The 18873-nt window shown below is 46.5% G+C and overlaps 1 protein-coding gene across 2 annotated transcripts in view; it reads right to left on the reverse strand.

Moving 5' to 3' along the window:
* Positions 1 to 10521: 10521 nt before the first annotated feature.
* SLC16A2 (solute carrier family 16 member 2) overlaps positions 10522 to 18873 on the reverse strand; it is a 134301-nt gene continuing 125949 nt past the window's right edge. For both annotated transcript variants that reach the window (XM_004592760.3, XM_058658616.1), the window contains exons 5-6: positions 14915 to 15143; positions 10522 to 13095 (exon numbers count right to left, since the gene is read on the reverse strand). In XM_004592760.3, coding sequence (XP_004592817.2) covers positions 12875 to 13095; positions 14915 to 15143 — 450 coding nt within the window. In that variant the 3' untranslated portion in view covers positions 10522 to 12874. The remainder of the gene's footprint in view (positions 13096 to 14914; positions 15144 to 18873) is intronic.

Consider the following 18873-nt stretch of genomic DNA (forward strand, 5'->3'; position numbering starts at 1 on the left):
AAATGGCCTCAATGGCTGGAGCTGGACTGGGCTGAAGCCAGGATCCAAGAGTTTCATTTGGGTCTCTCACATGGATGCAGGGACTCAAGGACTTAGGGCATCTTTTACTGCTTTCCCAGGCACATTATTAGGGGGCCAAATCAGAAGTGAGTAGCTAGGACTTGAACTGGCACCCATATAGGATGCTAGCACTGAAGGCATAGCCTGCTATGCCAAGGCACTGACCCTTCCTTTACTCTTAAGGGATGGAAATTTACTGGAGATCAGTAACTGAGCTCTTTGGGGCTTGTTCCCAGAGGCATGGTGTCTGACTCATCTTGATCATTAGGTGAATGCCTTTTGGCATGACTGTTCATTTCACATGGCTTCAAACTATCCCAGATTTTCATTCCCTTTCTCACAGGGGTGGGATTCTTAAATTGAATGTGATTTATAAGTGCTATGCCAGCTCTAAGCCTAGCTGGACTGGACCAAGAATGAATACCTGACTATTTAAAAAACCCTCAAGAGAAATTTGTAATGGCAAGAGAACAATATATACTTGAGGAGAAACTTTTATTTTCCTGTAGCTAAATCTTGGAATATCTCCGTGGCCATGACATTGTGGAGAAGCTATATATCTCCGTCGTTTCTTTATTTTCTTTTTTTCTTTCTTTCCTTTTCCTATTGGAAATGGAGATTTACAGAGAGAAGGAAAGACAGAACGATCTTTCATCTTCTGGTCCACTCTCTAAGAGGCTGTAATGGCCGGAGCCAAGCTGAACTGAAGCCAGGAGCCAGGAGCTTCTTCCAGGTTTCCCATGTAGGTGCAGGGTCCCTAGGCTTTGGGTCATTCTCCACTGATTTCCCAGGCCATAAGCAGAGAACTGGATGGGAAGTGAAGCATGAACCGGCACTCATATGGGATCCTGGAACTTGAAGGGGGGATAATTACACAATTGAGCCATCATGCCAGGTCCTCTTTCTTTATTTAAAACTTTTTTTTTTTTTTTGAGAAAGAGTAGGAGAAAACAAGAGCAAGAGCTCTCATTCATTTAAGGTCACTTCTTAGATGCTAGATACAACTGAGGCTGGGCCTGGGCCAAAGCCAAAAGTTGGGAACTCAATACAGGTATCCCACAATGGGTAACAGGAATCCAATTAGTGGAGGCGTCATCCCTGCCTCCCAGGATCTGCATGAGCAGGAAGCTGGAGTCAGGAGACAAAACCAGGCATTGAGCTTAAATACTCTAATGTGAGGCACAAGTGTCTTAACCATTAGGTCAAGCACCTGCTCCATTTCCTTGCTTTCTGAAGCATAGAGGAAGCTTCTCACAATAGGAGAGAAACAAAAAGAAACAGAGAAGAGAAATTATGCTGTTGATTGTCAGAGATTATAAAGACTTCTTAGGTCCTTGGTGAGATCCAGTAACACAATTACCCTTAAGTTTTATGACATATAAATCATAATAAATCTTCTTATCTTGTCTAAGAGTTACATCATTTTCTGTTTCTTGCAGCTGAAAAATCTTAGTATAGACACCTTGGTTAGGTTTATCATCATGTCAGGGAGCCTGGACCATTTTCTTTCATTTGTCCTTTATCGCTCTTTCTTTACACTAGCTGGCATGTCAGTTAGTCACTCCTGCCTGCATTCAGGATGTTGGGGGCAGAGTCAAACCACATTTTCTGAAAGACAAGTGGCTGCATTTATCAGTGTTTCCATTCTGTGGCATTGTATCTATAGGATGAATTTTGAGGTTGTTGTGGAGAAAGCAGAAAGATGAAGTGTTCCAGAGTAAATATACATACCAAAGTAGTAGAGGAATAAAACTTATTTATCAGACAGACAATCCATATGGTATCAACCAGGAGCTCAGAGAGAATAGAACCAGGAGTTTCAGGTCAGATCTTGGAAAACTCAAATTACAAAGACAAGTAAACTACTTTATGGTACATGGTGTTGTTTCTGGGAAAAGCAGTAGTATACTTGGGCTCCTCAAGTCATGTCGAGACCCTGATGAAGCTCCCCAGACTAACCCATCCCTGTCTGTTGCAGCTGTTTGGGGAGTGAACCAACAGATGGACGATCCCTTTCTCTGCCTCTTCCTCACTCTGTCTTTCAAAAACATAAAAATAAACTTAAAAAATGGGTCTTATTTGTCTTCTTTCATCTAAGGTTTTTTTTTTAAATTTAAAAAGGAGACAATAGAGATAGAAATAGAGATAGTCTTCAGTTTGTTGACTCATTTCCTAAATGTCTGAATAGCCAACACTTGGCCAGGCTAAAGCCTGGAGCCAAGATCACCCATTTGATCATCCAGATGGGTGGCAGGAGCCCATGTACTTGGGTGCTCTTCCACTGCTTCCCAAACTCATTAGTAAGGAGCTGGATTGAAAATTCATATGGGATGTGGAACTCCCATGTGATAACTTAACCCAACGTGTCATGTGTGCTGGGGTTCCTTAGCAGGCTACTTCCTTTTTCTGTAATACCAATAAAATTTAATAACTTGGGGCAGCACAATGACTCAATTAGCTAATCTTCCCCTTGTAAGCACTGGGATCCGACATGGGCACCAATTTGTGTCCCAGCTGCTCCACTTTCCATCCAGCTCCATGCTTATGGCTTGGGAAAATAATAGAGGATGACGGAAGCCTTGAAACACTGCATACATGTGAAAGACCCAGAAGAAGCTCCTTGCTCTTGGTTTTGGTTTGGTTCAGCTCTAAACTTTGGGGTCACTTGAGGAGTGAATCAGCACATGAAAGATCTTTCTCTCTGTCTCTTCTTCTCTCTATAAATCTGCCTTTCCAATAAAAATGAATGAATCTTAAAAAAAAATTCAGTAACTTAAGGGCCAGCACTATGGTGTAGTAGACTGAGCCTCTGTTTGCAGTGCTGTCATCCCATATGAGTGACAGTTCATGTCCGGGTGCTACACTTCTGATCCAGCCCCCTGCTTATGGCCTGGGACAGCAGTGGAGGATGGCTCAAGTACTTGGGCCACTGCACCCATGTGGGAGACCTAGAGGAGACTCCTGGTTTCTGGTTCAATTCCAGTCATTATAGCCATTTGGGGAATGAAACAGCATATATGGAAGACCTCTCTGTCTCTCCTTCTTGCTGTAATTCTGCCTTTCAAATTTAAAAAAAAGTAAAATAAAATAAAATCTCACAAACTCAGTAACTTGTTCTTAAATATTATTTAAATATTTTTAAATACCATTTTTACTTATTTACACACAGAGCGAAGGAGGGTGCCAGAGTCCAGCTCCAGCTGAGTTCGGAGCTCAAATAGGGTGCTTGGAGTTGGCAATAAGAAAAGACACAATAAGAAAAGACACACTGTGTGTCTGCCTTCTTGCTACAGCTCAAGAAGCTGTCCTTTTTATTTACTCAGACACATCACAAGTCTCTGCACAAACGTTTGATTTTATTATCTTTAACTTCAGATCTAAGCCACCATGCACAGATGTTCAATTAATTTTTACTTCATGATCAACCAGGTGCTCTTGAAGATAATTCTATAAGTTACTATGATCAGTTTCTTTAAAGCAAGCTGTTATTCATTCTTCAGAAGTAGCCATTATGTGACAGCCAGAACTCCAAGGCCAAGGCACAGATGGTTGTCTACTAATCAGTAAAACATTCCTACTACATTTTATTTTCACAACTTATCTATCACTTAGTGGAAGAAATACATCAAAAGGGAAAAAAACATAACGATCTAGGACAAAAGTTTCAAACACTAAATCCCCCTACAACTGCAGGCTCTACAACCTCATAAACAATCAAACAACAATCAAAAATATATCTCCATGATGTTAATAAAATTGCCCTATATTTCCTCTAGTTAAAAATTATGAAAGCAGCTGAAACAACTACATTTTCTATGCTCTAAAGAGTAGCAAGGGCAGGCTAACCTTTAAGGTTGCTGTAACTATATTTTTTGCCATAGCAGTATCTGCTCATACTCCCATCACTTCCATCAGTTTGTAAAATTCTTATCAAGTCGTTTCCCAGAAGGCATACTATATGTCTGGGCCAGATTTCAGGGCAATGGGCGCCCAGACAATAAGGTGTCCAGATACGGCATGGGCTTAATTGTACTCCTGTGCGCAGTTACAGACCCACTCACCAAGACGTTACCAATAACATTAACTCTCAAGCTCACGTTGGTTGCAAAAGCCATCTCACAGGGGCAAACAATGCCTCAATAGATCACAGAATTCTTAGTGGGGTGCTTGAGTGTCCATGCAAAAAAGGGGGTGAGACTGCATCAAGGTGGTCAGAGAGAAATCCACCAGGCCCTGCCAAACAGCTGGAAGCTCCCCGGGCCCTGCCAAGCAGGGGAGCTGTTCTCTTCACACCTTTGTGCCATCCACATCTACTGCACGGACCACAGCAGGAGGGCAAGAATGGAAAGATCTTACTGGTTTCACTGCCCCAAAACCACAACAGCCAGTTTTGAATCAGGCAGAATCCATTGGCCAGAGACTTTATCTGGGTTTTTCGCATGGATGATAGAGGCCAAAGTGCATGGACCCTCAATTGCTGCTTTTCCACATGCATTAGCAGGAGCTGGATTAACAGACCAGCTAGGACTGGAACCTGCACTCTGATATGGGACGTTGGCCTCACAGGCTTAACCCTTTGCTGTCCTCAGCAGACCTCTTCTGACAGCATGCAGTTGGATAAGGGATGCACTGTCTCATTTCCTGCCTCAGCACGATGTCAAGGCATAAGTGCAGGCTCCTCCCTGAGTCTCTGTTGGTGTCGAAGGGGTCCTCATAACTGCTTGCTGGGGCTGGGAGTACAGACACCTGCCTGAGCTTTCCCCAAAACACCTGGGCTGCTGCCAGGGGCAGGGATGCCTGAGGCTTGTTGGGATGAGCCTCTCTGCTCCCTGCATGGCCTTGTGTGAGGCCACCATGGTGGCAATGAGGAGGGCAGCTTTGTTGGAGCAGGGTGAAGTGGACATCTGGAGCCTCTTCTCCACCTTTGCTGGCTGCAAAAGGAGTTGGAACCAGTTTCTTACAAGGTGCTTGGTTGGAGTCAAGCAGTTATTGTGTAAAAAGGTTATTTCTGGCTGGGCTGCCCCTTTCCTGCTTCTTTGGCTACAGAGAGAGAAAGCACGACTTCTGGGGGGGCTTTTCCAGCAACGTGTCTGAGCTGCTGGCTTCTCGCACAGCAGATCTGGGATTTAGGAGGCAAAAAGAGTCACTCATGTTCAGAAGTCCCTAGCTAGTGTGTCATCCTTTCTCCACATTTTGGAGACTCAGATTTGCTTTATATGTGATCTGCATTTTGTACTTCATGGAAGGACTAGAGAACCCTTCATATTATTTATTTAAAAGGAAGAGTGATATAGAGAAAGAGAGACAAAGTTGGAAAGAGAGAAGAGACAGAGACAGAGAGACAAACAATCTTCCAGGCACCGGCTCAGTCCTCAGATGGCTACAATGACCAGGATTGAACCAGGCTGAAGCCAGGACATAAGGACTGCATCTTGATCTTCCACATTAGTAGGGAGGTCCCCAAGCACTTGACTTGGGGATCCTGAGGTGCCTTCTCAGGCACTGTTCACAGGGAACTGGATAAGAAGCAGAGCAGCTAGGACTTGAACCAGCACTTTGATGGAAAATGCTGGCAACACAAATGACAGATTAACTTGCTATACCAGCCCCAGCCTCCCCTTCTGCAAATTGAAAGCATTTTTCTGGTTGAAGGGAAGGGAGAAAGAGCCAAGACCCAGGAATCTTCTACCTTCCCATATTTGTTAGTGGAGCTGGAGGTCACAATTTGAAAATCCAAGATTAGGAGTTTTCTTCCATGTAAAACTGCCATGGAAATGTTAAGGCTTTAGTTTATACCTGGCAGGAGGATCCTGAATTGTGTTCCCCAAGACTGTGAAGAACTCAGAAAAATCAGTGAGCGTAAGTTTGTTTGAAAGCTCCTGTACTTTAATAAGACAATGTTCAAGTACTCCTTCTGGAGTGTACTGGTCACAACTGACAAATAGAGAACTACTCAAGTGGAGCTAGTTTTGTGTGTAACTTGACTTTCCCTGATTCCTACCAGTCTCTGCTCTCAGGGCCCAGCCATTGTTGATGGGTTGACTGGGCATGGATGCACAGAGTATTCACCTTGAAGGTAAAATTTAGCTAGGGTTACTGGGGTCAGGAAATTACAATCCACCAAAAAACATCTTCTACTGAGGGATGGGAGCTGCTAGACAACCCCAAATTCACTTTTCGATATAAGGAATTGCTGCAGGATTTTGTCTCACATCATAGATTAATTCCCATGCAATAAATGTAAGCAAAGCAAGATTTATTGGGAGCAAAATACCTCCTACCACACCAGCAAGAAAGGCGAATGCAAGGGAGGAGTTGCAGAGAAGCTTGCCAAGTTCCAGCTCTTTTATACACAAAAACTGGCTGTCTTTGCTCCCTTTTTGAGAAATGAGTACAGATTTAACCAACCAAGGGAGGGGCAGAAAAACAACTAATTAGGAGGCAAAGGTAACAACCAATCAGGAGACCACAACAGCAGCCAATCTGAAGGCAGAGACAGCAATCTAGAGGCAGAAGACTCTGGCAGGGGGCACATGCGAATGTGTGTATTCACCTGTGTTTGGCAAGATGATAGAGGAGCTCACCATGGCCTCTCCTTTACCCCATTGGGCAAGTGACTTGAGAGAGCAGGTCTGTGGAGAGTGGTGATAAGGACTTCAGAGGGTGTGGAAAGGAAAAGAGAAAAAAAACCTTTTGTGACATAACTCTCTAGGAGTCGTGAGACAGGGAAGGACAGGGGAAACATATAATGTAATTGAGACATTGCATCTGCCCAATGGAACTAATTGAGCATTCTTTGAATTTGTTCAAAACAGGCAACTCCACTTTCAGGTTTCTGATTGGTTCATATGAATAGGTCATTAACATACACCTCCACCCATCAGGGAGAATGTCCTGCTTTAAACATAAAAATCTGGGCCCGGTGTGGTAGCCTAACAGTTAAAGTCCTCGCCTTGAAAGCACTGGGATCCCATATGGGCTAATCCCGACAGCCCCGCTTTCCATCCAGCTCCCTGCTTGTGGCCTGGGAAAGCAGTCTAGGATGGCTCAAAGCCTTGGGACTCTGCACCCGTGTGGGAGACCCAGAAGAGGCTCCTGGCTCCTGAATCCTGGCTTTAGATCAGCGCAGCTCCGGCTTTTGCAGCCGCTTGGGGAGTGAATCATTGAACGGAAGATATTCCTGTCTGTCTCTCCTCTCTGTATACTTTCAAATAAAGTAAATCTTTAAAACAATAAATAAACACATAAAAATCTGAGCCAACGTCTTGAGGCGCATCCCCAAGGAAGCAGCACATCAGAGTATGCCTTCTGGTGGCCATGCACCTCATTTGTGGTAGGGAGACATCCAGAGAATCTGAAGATGCCATCTAGAAGACTGTAGCACTCAGCACAGAAGCTGAACCTGGCAGGGAGAAGCTGTGGCCCCAAGGGCAGACATGTTGTAACAGAGAGCTGTACAGAGAGCCTTGACATTGAGAGCTATAACTCTAGAACTGTTCTGTTCCTGAATTAGAATCTGTCATGTTTTGGAGGAACAGGATACTGACTCTAGTGATTAGAGCCGTAGACTATCCCTACCGCTACTACAATATCAGAACTTCTGCGACAGTGGGATGCTAGAGAGTGGGACAAGATCCAATTGCTGAGAGTGGGCCTTTATCAGTCTTGTCACCAGGTCCAGGATTCGAGTTCGGAGAGGAAGGCAACTGCCTGGGCAGCCGTTTCCCGAGGCTGTTCCACTTGTAGCTCTGTGCTCTCCGCGGGCCTCCCACCTGGGCACTGGTGAGTCCTTCGATGGTTTGGTTCACCTAATAGGACCTCGGCAAAACGGTGACAAGCTGCCAAACGGTTCTCCGTGGGTTCTACCCAGATCACTTCTGGGGCTCATGAGTAAGCATGACCATAGCAGCTGCAGGGGCAGCATATGGTCTGAAGGGAACCGGAGCCGGGGCCAGGCAGCTGCTGTCGGTCTGGATAACTCAATACTTGGCACGGCCTGGGCTTGGGTCCCCTTATGCCCAACAGCCCCTGCTCTCCTTCCAGCCCTGGTCTCTGCACGGAAAGTATGACTGTTGGGGGGTCGGAGCGAAGCAGGCGTTGCCACTGCATGACCAAGCAGATGCGTTCCCGAGGTGCAGCTCCCAGGGCTCAGTCCCCTTGCAGAGGGGCAAGTGGCAGGAAACCCCCACCGCCCTTCCCCAGGCCGATTCGGTCTCCCAGGCCCAAGTGACTTTGCAACAGCAATAGGAGTAGCAGCTCGGCCCCTAGAACCATGTCTCTCCCCGGATGTCCCCAGGCTTGAGAAATAGTTGCAGCTGGCACCCTAGTCCCTGATCCCTGGGCCCAGTCTACGAGGTGGAACAGGATGGGTGTGGCAGGAAAGGGGTATAACACATGCCGATCTCCAGCTGGAATCCCCTTGGCAGGAGAGGCACAGGGCCTGGCTTGTGGCTCACGACAGGTGTCACCAGTCCCAGGTCCAGCCAATTGTGGTTGGGCAGCAGAGTGGCAGAGCAGCTGGATCCTGCACTTTCCCCCCTTGTGCACAGGTGCTGTCTGATCCTTGGGCTAATTTTATCCTGCTTGGGCTCAGCAAGAAATCAGGACTGGGATAAGCAGCTCTTACGGGAGACTCTTGGGGGGGGCAGTGGTGGGGAAGTAAGGGCTAGACAGGGGTGATGTCGCCTGTGTCTGGGTCAGAGGCATGATGAACCATGTTTGGATTCCAGAGCCCATGGAATGCCAAACTCAGAAGTCTTGGGGCCCATGGGGGTTGAGAGGCAGAAAAAGTATCTTAGAAAGATGCTTCTTGTGCTTTCAGCTTTATCCTGAGTTTCTTCCTTTTATTCCTGAGGTCGCTGAGTTCTAGCCAAATGCTCGACACAGCAGATCCCTAGAAAATAGTGCAGTCGTGATTTGAGAATCAGGCCTGAAGCTAATGGCCACTAGAGTGAGCTGTAAGGCAGCCTTGGAAGCACCACCTGCAGGAGTGGGGTGGGGGCGGTGCAATTCCTGTCCATGTTCCTTGGGGTCTCTGCATGTTAGCATTTCCCAAGTTACTTCCAAGGCTGTTTTGACCAGCATCCACCCTAGCTGGGCCCCAAGCTGTCAGATCCTGCAGATTTGTAGTCCCTGTCAGATGGCGGGCTCTGTACCTCTGGAAAAGTGATGAGGAGCTACTGGCTGCCTTTTTAGACACGAAAAGGCCCTGGAGGAGTGCATATGTTCATAAAAATTATGGGACTTCACAGCTTTGAAATCTAATGATCCTGAGTGATCAAACACAGACAAAGCCCTTGGGGCTGCTGGGGGTGGGACTGAGGGGGCAGCAGACCCTGGGTGGGAGAGCCCCGGGCCTGGCAGCAAGACAGAGTAATTAGCCTTTGTGGGAGGAGATGAGGAGCCTGGCAGCTTGATTGTGTGGGCACTGAGTCAGGGGAGAAGTGTAACAGCCAAGAACGGGGTGGTAAATCACCCTTTGCCCAGGACAAAGACACTGCTCCTATCTTTGCTTCTGCTTTGCCCGGTGTGGCCTTATGGAGATGGACTATTTTTCTATCTCTTGGATTGATGAGAGTGCATGGGCAGTAGGTGGAACCAGGTCTCCAAGGACAGGGACCAGGTCTGCTGAAAATCTATAGTGCCTGGGAAGCATGTTGGTTTGGGGAAGCGAGTGGGGGGGGGGGGGTAATCATGGAAAGATGCAGCAAATGCTGCCCAGCTTCCATGTTTGTTCCAAACTCCTTCTGCTGACATCCTTTCAGAAACGGGCTCCCGACGGAGTTGCTGAACGCAGTGGATAAGTCACTTTTCCATCTTAGGGGCTGTCTTGTCTTCTAAAATGAGGAGTTTTGACTGAGTTGGAGACCTGCGTTCAGGTCTCAGCTTGCTCTGTCACTGATGAACTGTGGGAAATTCAGCAGTCCCTTAGCTCTAGGCCTGTGTTTTTCCTCACTTACACTTGGTGCAGAATATGGACAAGGGCGACTCTAAGGTCCATTCCTGTTGTGGTCAGGTTAGTAGACTTCTTTGGCTTTACCCTCTTCAATTCTGAGCTTTGTTGCTGTTGGAATGTGTAACCCAGCTATGCTAGTCTCTTTAGCTTCCCATCAATGACACAAGGGAACGGGAAAGGAAGAGAATTGGGTTACTGCTAAGGTCTTTGCCAATTTTCAATATGGCATATTTGTAGCAAGGGGGCAGCCTTGGTGGAGCCTGTATTCCAGCTCAGTCAGTAACCTTGGCCTCATTTAATCAAGTCACCACCTTTTGAGAGCTCTCCCCAAAATTCAGTCGTCTCAACAGTCCTTGTATGGTTCCTTTCCAACTTCTGTTTTCCCAGAGTGTAGACCCTGGCAGAAGCTGGATTTGAAATGTGACTTCGGTTCTGATGCCAAACTTCCTGCTGTTCATCAGATTAAGACTGTTTCACCCTTGTAGGCAACATACATACCACAACCAGATTTTTAGATTTGTTTATTTTGTTCCAAACCCCTTGAGGATTTAAATGTCTCAGGTCTTAAGCTCTGAAATTTTGTTCGTTCTTCTAGATTTAACTGCGGTGCCTAAGAGGTGGCATCCTACTCTAAATATTAATAATACTGTGCTGCTTTTGCCAGCCAACATTCTCTCCAAAAGCACACAAGCCCACACATGCACGTGCACATGTGTGGAAGAAGTAAATTGACACCCTACCATGTTATGTGACACTTGAACGGACAGATTTGGGACCTGTAAACGTCTTTCCTTCATCTGGAGAGAAGTGGGTAGCAGCCTGATTCTTAAGTGCTATACACAGCATGAACAACAAAGGGGGTCCTGTAGAAGCAACCTCCACTTGATCCAGTAGAGGGGAGAGCAAGGAGGAAAGGAATCAAGGGCACTATTGTTCCAGTATTTCCTGTGGCCTCTCCTGGGAATTTGAGGGCTCCTGGGGACTAGTTTTTCCTAGCCCACTGCTATTTGTGCTGACAGGGCAGTAATTAGGCCCTTTCCTAACCAGAGAGCCAAGAACCAGTGGACTTTCCTTTGGGAGTTTGACAAGAGCTGGACTGGGACCAGCCAAGGGGGGCTCAGGACTTTGGCCTTGAATGAAACTATCAGAGGCCGACTATGCCCCAGCTGCCTGTTTGTAACGGAAAAACTCATGGGTGGGGGGGCCATTGTCTCCTTATGGAGCCCCTCAGGGCGACCTCATCCTCCTGGCCCTGGGATGACCCTGGCTTTGGATGGTAAGCTGGCTCCAAGTGACAGCCAGGAATGCCTGGCAAAAAGATGATGCAGGGCTAGATGACAAGAACACAATAGACAAAAGCCCAGAGATGGGGGGTTTGGGGGGGAGAGAGACACAAAGGGGCTGAACGAGGAGAGAGGCTGAGCTCCTAATGAGGTGAGCTGTGCTAGCTGAAAATAGCCTGGCAGTGCCCACTGCCCCTAGCCAGGGGCACTTGGAATGCTCTTCAATAAGACCATTGCCTGGAGCCTGGGCCTAGGAAACCTCTGGAGCCTGCCTCAGAGGAATGAAGTCTACCTTTCCTGGCACTTTTAATGCCCACTGGGTGGCCCAGGATGTCCAGGATGGGGGACACACTGGGTGGTTAAGCTGTCCAACCCAATGTGCAGGTGCTGCTTATAGTATTTTTGGATCTGCATTGGGAATGGGATATTTTTTGAGGGTACTCCCTTTCCAGGCCTGGCCCAGGTAGAAATATTGACTTGTCATAAAAATAGAGATGGAGTTGGTCCATCACCATGTTAATACCCAGTGCTCACTGCTCCTCCTCACACACACCAGCCAGCTGACATCAGTCTTCCTCTGCCTTCTGAGATGAAAGGAATATCTTCACATTTTGACAGGTCACTATAAGGATGGAGAACTGAGTGGGGGGAGGGAAGGTGACTTTCAGGCCTGTGAAATCTGTAAATGCCAGTCAACGGCACATGGAACTCTGGTGTTTAAAGTCCCTTCCTTATCTGATATTTTACTTTTCCAGTCTATTATTTATATCAGCTTGAGCCAAAAAAAGTGAGATGTAGCTCAGTTTGAGATGAGTGGGATCAATGCTAGTGTTATGGTAGATTGGGCCAAGGTGAGGCTGGTTGGTCCAAGCTCTGGGTCCCTCCTGTCTCCAAGCACCTATGTGTCTATGACAGAAATAAAGAGGGAAGAGAATGGAGAGGAGGCAATAGAGAAAATAAGGAAGGGAAGGAGGAAGCAGCTTGTTAAGCAACTGTATTGTGGGGAACACTGCCTGTACATAGCTCTTGAGAAGTCATGGTCCTGAGAAACTGAGGTGAAACAAGACTTCTTGTCTTATATTTTTGCCTCCCTGTCTTCCCTCTTTGCACCCCACCCCACCCTCAGCAAATGGCTCCCAAGGATGGATGGCAATAAAGTCCTCAACAAACAGAGGCTTCGGGCTTCCCCCAAGGCTCCTGGGGACACAGTAGCACCTTTGTCAATTGGTTTTGGTGGGTGACAAAAAAGCTGGGGCTAGGAGGTCCCATCCTCCTCCTACCCCAGGGGATTAAAAAGTATTTGGACAGGTTCCAAAGGCTGAGAGGGTGGGTGATCCTAAGGTTTCTCAGATCCTGAGAGGAGAAGGTCCCTGGCAAGTTTGAAGGCATTCCTAGGGAGAATTTGGTTAATGAGTTTGGGATACCTGTAGTTTGGGCTCCAGGGAAATGGTCAAGTGGCTGCAATGCTGTGTGTACAGGTATGGGAACAAGTGTGCTGGTAGCAAAAATGTAAAGGCTGAGCAGGTAGGATGAAAGGGAAGGGCTAGGAGGGGTACATAATGGCATGAAAGAGGCATTAGATTGGTTCCTCAGGGGTGGGGGAGCCTGGCAACAGCTCTCCATTGGGATCTGGATCAGGAGCCAACATTTTATCCTTGCTGGAATCCCTCTGCTCTTTCTTGAACATCCTCTGGTGCATAAGAGGGACAAAGAAGAGGATTATAGCTCCAATGATGGGAGGCACACCAGCAAAATAGAAGGCCACGTGGTAGTCCCCGAAACAGTTGCGAAGAAGGCCTGTAAACATCAAGAGATACAAGTTAAGCTTGGTTTTCATCCTGCCACCCACAAGTGCTCTCAGCCTCTTTTCTTTTTTCCCTCTCAGCCTCTTAAGTGACCATGGTGGTGCCTCTCCAGAGACTCTTAGTCTGCACTGCTTTAACTCAAGGAGCTCCCTGAACTTCAAGGGCAGGTAGCTCCTCCCTGAGGTAATGATCACACAGGCCCTTGGGGTGAATGCTTATTATGAAAAGTTAATGAAGCTTCTCTTGAAGTTTCTCTATTTGGGACTTTCATTGAGCTACAGCTAGCTCCCAGACACTCCTAGGCATGGAATTAGAAGGGAAGCTGCTTTAGAATTGCACAGAAGATGGCTAAGGTTTGTCTTGCTTCACAGTTCTAGTCTCTGCCTTTCACACCCACCTCCCTAAAAATTCTTATGGGACAGTTCAGCTGAGATCCTATTTGCCTTTTCTCTGAAGTGCTATTTGCCCTTGGACATGGCTGTATGCATACATCTTCCTTTCAGTTACAGACATGGTTGACCATTCTGGGGCCATAGATTTGTTGTGCATGGGATTCAAGACCTTGCTCACTCACCTCCAGAAGCTAATGTGAGGTACCCCATAGGGAGGATGAGCCCAGAACTAATTCCCAGCAAGTAAGAAAACCGAGATGGGTTCTGGAGCACTGTTGGGATCAGGGGCTAAGGGGTCCCTCCTCCAGTGAGCAGTTTGTTGCACAGCAACCTGAATGAAAGTGTTAACTAGGACCAGGATTATGGTGCAGCAAGTTAATCTGCTGTCTGCGATGCTGGCATCATGTATCAGAATATTGGTTTGAAACCTGGATGCTCTGCTTCTGATCCAACCCCCTGCTAATGCACCTGGGGAAGCAGAAGATGATGCTCCCAGGTTCTTGAACCCCTACCACTTATGTGGGGGATTTGGATAGGTTTCTGGCTCCTGAATTCAGCCTGGTCTAGGCCCCAATCATCATGGCCATTTGGAGAGTAAATCAGTGCATAGAAGAGTTCTACCTTTGCCTTTGTCTGTCTGTCTCTCTCTCTCTCTCCCTTTTAAATAAGCAAAATAAATCTTAAAAAGAAAACAAAATTGCCCTTGTCACACAGTACCCTTACAACATCTTTCACATAATTGATGTTTGAAGAGTGGTTATTGAATTAGCCCATTTGACTGGCCTAGGAGAGGTCTGTCATAAACTCCTCAGGAAGTGAATAAGCTCTCACTGCTTTAGATTTTCTGTTTCTTGTGTCCCCTGGGGTGCCAGCAATGCCCTCCCAGAAGGGCAGGGAGAGGCTGAGAGTACTGAAGATGGCTGTGCCTACCGCTTGTGAAGATGAGCCTTACCGGCCCAGTTCTGGGGTTTTGTCAGTCAATTCTCTTCTACAGATCCAGCTCAGAAGCTGTTAGAAGAAGAGGTGGGCATCTCTGAATATTAATAAAACTGGGAATCCATTTTATCCTATCTCCCTATTCACATGCCTTGCAAATAACCACTTGCTCATGGAAAGAGTGAGGAGATACTGGATAATAGAATAGTCAAGATGGTGAAACCCAGTTTTCTCTACTCTCTTGGAAGGACCCATGCTGTCTGCAATAAAAACTCCATTGACACATACAGATATTCATGGGAAACCCATTTCCCCAGTGCTGTGTTTAATTTTACCAGTAACAAGAAGGGATTTCAGACACTCTGATGAGGCTTCTTAAACAGCAAACACAAGGAAAAGGGGCTTCAAGTAGAAGTACTCAGGAAAGCTCATCAGGGAAGACAGGGCTGCCTGACCCATGCCTTCCCTGGAGGTCAGTCTTACCTGCAATAGGGGGCCCAGCAATCATTGGCAGAGCCATCATGCCCAGGAGGTAGCCAATGGCCTGTGAGGCCTGCATTGGGCCCACCAACTCAAATGCAATGGGAGCCATGATGGTGATGAAGAAGCCATCGCACAGGCCCAGGAAGAGGCAGACAACGATGAGGCTCCCAAAGTCACGGCACAGAGGAATCATCATGGACATCAGGCCCAGGAGCAGGAAGGAGAGAACCTAGAGGAGCAATGGCCTGAGGTCAAAGACCATATACCAAATAGCATTCCTTTCTCAGATCTTAATTTTTACTGTCCATAAAATGGCACCAGGGATGTTAATAGGGAAAAGTAGTTGGACTAAATAGTTACCCTAAGCTACATCTAAGACCTACATTGAAGGATTCACAGTCTTTTAAAAGAGAGCCTTTACTTAACTGTGATTATATCAGGATTGAGAGAGGGGGAAGCATAACTGTTGGCCTTAAGAAGTTTGTGTTTAGGGCTGGCTTTGTGGCACACAGTGGAGGTAAGTCTCTGCCCATGATACTGGCATCCCATATCAGAGCCCCTATTCAAGTCCTGGCTGAGCCACTTCTGATCCTGCTCCCTGCTAATGTGCCTGAGAAGACAGTGGAAGATGTGAGATTCTGTAACCCATGTGGGAGACTTGGATGAAGTTTTAGGATCCTGGCTTTTACCTGTCCCATCGCTGGCTGTTGCAGACATTTGGGGAGTAAACCAGCATTGGAAAATCTCTGTGTTATTTTGCCTTAAGTGACAGAGAGGGATAGAAAGAGAAATCTTCCATCTGCTACTTCACTCTCCCCCCAACCTAGATGATTCCAACAGCCAGGACTGGACTGGTGGAAACTAGGAGCCAGAAGCTTCTTGTAGGCCTGCCACATGGGCGGCAGAGGCCCACACACTTAGGCCATCTTTTATTGCTTTTCCCAGGCACTTAGCAGGGAACTCGATTGGAAGTGAAGGAAGTGGGACATGGACTGGTGTCCATAAGGGATGCTTGTGTTTCAGGTCATGACTTTACCTACTATGCTACAACACCAAACCCCAAATAAATCTTTTTGGAAAACACTTGTCTTTTCACCAGACTCTGAGATAAAGGGAGTTGCTATATCTGCTTTCTGTTCCAGGGGTTGGGATCTGGAATCGGAGCTTATTGGTGCTTTTGGATCCAAGCACGGTATCGGAGGCAGAAGGAAGAAAATGAGTGTAGCCTGCATGAAAATTAGTTGGTAGGTAGTGGAATGGAAGGTATAAAGTGAGGAAGGAGCCATTGGTCATTTGTGTGGAGGCTTCATTTTAGAAAACACTTTGTCATGAAGGAGACAATTGTGGGTTAGGTTTCATCAGGTTTCCTGTGCTTTAGGACATGGGACATACCATCTCTGTCACATCTCAGGCAGCATGACTCTGGGGGGGAGGGGATCTGGGGCACTCGGGGTTAGATACACACTCAGAGGAGATAACAGAAGATCTTAGAGGGGAATTCAGTCACTAGGAGGGTGTCTAGAGAGCTTGTAGCCAGCCGAAGAGCACTGATTGGTCATTAGACTTTCTTAGAGCTCAGTAAAAGAACTTCAAAAGAAACAAATGCCTTTCTAGGGGTTAGATTGTCTCCTCTCTGCTGAAAACAGCTGACCTTTTGATTAAAGTCATTGGCAAACTGTTTTAGTGACGCAGACTGAAGATCTGAGCTACAGGCAGAGAAAGGACCTCTGGCCTCCTGTCTAGCCCCTTTCAGCCACAGGAGCCAGGTGATCCCAAGGTCAACAGTAAAATCTGATCTGTTTAGAGAGGTCTTCACAAGCCAAAGGATTTCCCAATAGCTCACAGCTGGCCAATAGGCAAGTTCACACGGAAGGAGTCCAGGGGAGGTGACCAAAGATGTTTTATGCTATACAGATTTTCTGTATTATTGAGGGCAGTGGGTTTGTTGGGTCGATTGGTTAGCTTTCTGGGGAGAATAACGCCATCTGAGGATGCCCCTTTGTTAGGAGACCTTTGAGCTTTGTTCATACTTCTCTGAGATAGCCCAGCAGATGCTAGGAATAAGAAACTAGGTACAGCAGCTTCTCCTCTATGAGAGTCACCCACAACTATGAGCCATAAACCAGCCCCCCTGGGCAATCAGGTCTATTAAGACAATTAAGAACTGATACCATTGAGATGGCCTACCTGACACAATAGGTTAAGCTCAACTTGTAGTGCCTGCATATCGTATCAGAGTACCCGATTCAAGTCTTGGCTATGCCATGATTCCAATCCAACTTCCTGCTAATGTGCCTGGGAAGGCCACAGAAGATACTGGCCTAGCACTGGCTCTTGTGGGCATTTGGAGAGTAAACTTCTGAACGGAAGACTCTTTCTCTGTTACTCCACCTTTTAGAGAAATTCTTTTTTGAAAGAATTAGTGCCATTCTCTGCCTTCAAACCTGAGAGGGCCTCCCTAAGAGGCCGTTGAACTTGACTGGACAGTGGGATGCTGGACTCTGTATGGTGTGAGCTTGTAATTAGGGAATCCCAATGGAACTTGAGCTGTGGTTATGCATCAAGGTGAAGGAATTCACCATGGGGGAAGGGTTTGGGGTGAAGGGGGGAGAATCCCAGTACCTATGAAATTGTGTCATGTAATACAATGTAATTAATGAATAAATGAATAGAAAAAAAAGAATTAGTGCCATTGTATAATATAAACAATCCCATTCTCTAATCCTAATCAGCTCTAGTTACTATCTATTGCATCTTAATATCCTTTTTTAGGCCATGCCAAAGTAAGAAATAAAAAATTCTCTTTTGAAAATGGAATCAGGTCTCAACAAAATGGTGCAAAGTGAGCCTGTTACGCGTATTGTCACCATTTCCTTCTCAGCAGACTGTGCAAGGGCTGATGCCAGACCCATGTGCTTGTCATCAACAGTAGGAACCACAGGGTCTAACAGATTGTGCTTCAGAACCTGAAGCCAGGTACTGTGCTCTCTGTAGGCCTTTCCTACTACACCTGATTCAGGGAAAAAAGACGGCAAGTTTAGGTGATGGAGAAAGGAGCAGTTAATCCACTGTCTTCTGTTCTAGGTCTAAGGTACTCAATCTGTAAAATGAAGAAGCTGGACTCCAAGTTAAGGAAGAGAGGCTTCAGTTATAAAAGACTGCTTCAATAAGATGCTGGACTCTATGTTTGGTATACGCTTGCAATGAGGGAATCTCAACTGAACTTGAGCTGTGGTTATGCAACAAGGTGGAGGAATCCACCATGGTGGGAGGGTTTGGGGAGGGGTGGGAGAACCCAAGTATCTATGTAACTGTGTCACATAATACAATGTAATTAATGAAGTTAAATAATAAATAATTAAAAAAATAAATAAAAGACTGCTTCAAAAAGCTTGTGGGGGAAATGGACAAAAAAAGTTTTTTTTAATGCAAAGTGGTCAAATCCATGCATAGTTGTTTCAGGGTATACATTTTCCATGAACTATTTGGAGATTGCTGGATCTGTATGGATTTCAAGTTTTTAGCATTAAAATGTTTTTTAATATATCTTTTGCTTCTGCTTCCAATGAACTTTTTGAAGTCCTCTCATATTCTTTTTTTTTTTTTAAAGATTTATTCATTTTATTGCAGCCAGATATACACAGAGGAGGAGAGAAAGAGAGGAAGATCTTCCGTCCGATGATTCACTCCCCAAGTGAGCCGCAACGGGCCAGTGCGCGCTGATCCGAAGCCGGGAACCTGGAGCCTCCTCCGGGTCTCCCACGCGGGTGCAGGGTCCCAATGCATTGGGCCGTCCTCAACTGCTTTCCCAGGCCACAAGCAGGGAGCTGGATGGGAAGTGGAGCTGCCGGGATTAGAACCGACACCTATATGGGATCCCGGGGCTTTCAAGGCGAGGACTTTAGCCGCTAGGCCACGCCGCCGGGCCCCAGTCCTCTCATATTCTATAAAATTATTTT

Source organism: Ochotona princeps, chromosome X, assembly GCF_030435755.1.
Source record: "Ochotona princeps isolate mOchPri1 chromosome X, mOchPri1.hap1, whole genome shotgun sequence".
Lineage (NCBI taxonomy): Eukaryota > Metazoa > Chordata > Mammalia > Lagomorpha > Ochotonidae > Ochotona > Ochotona princeps.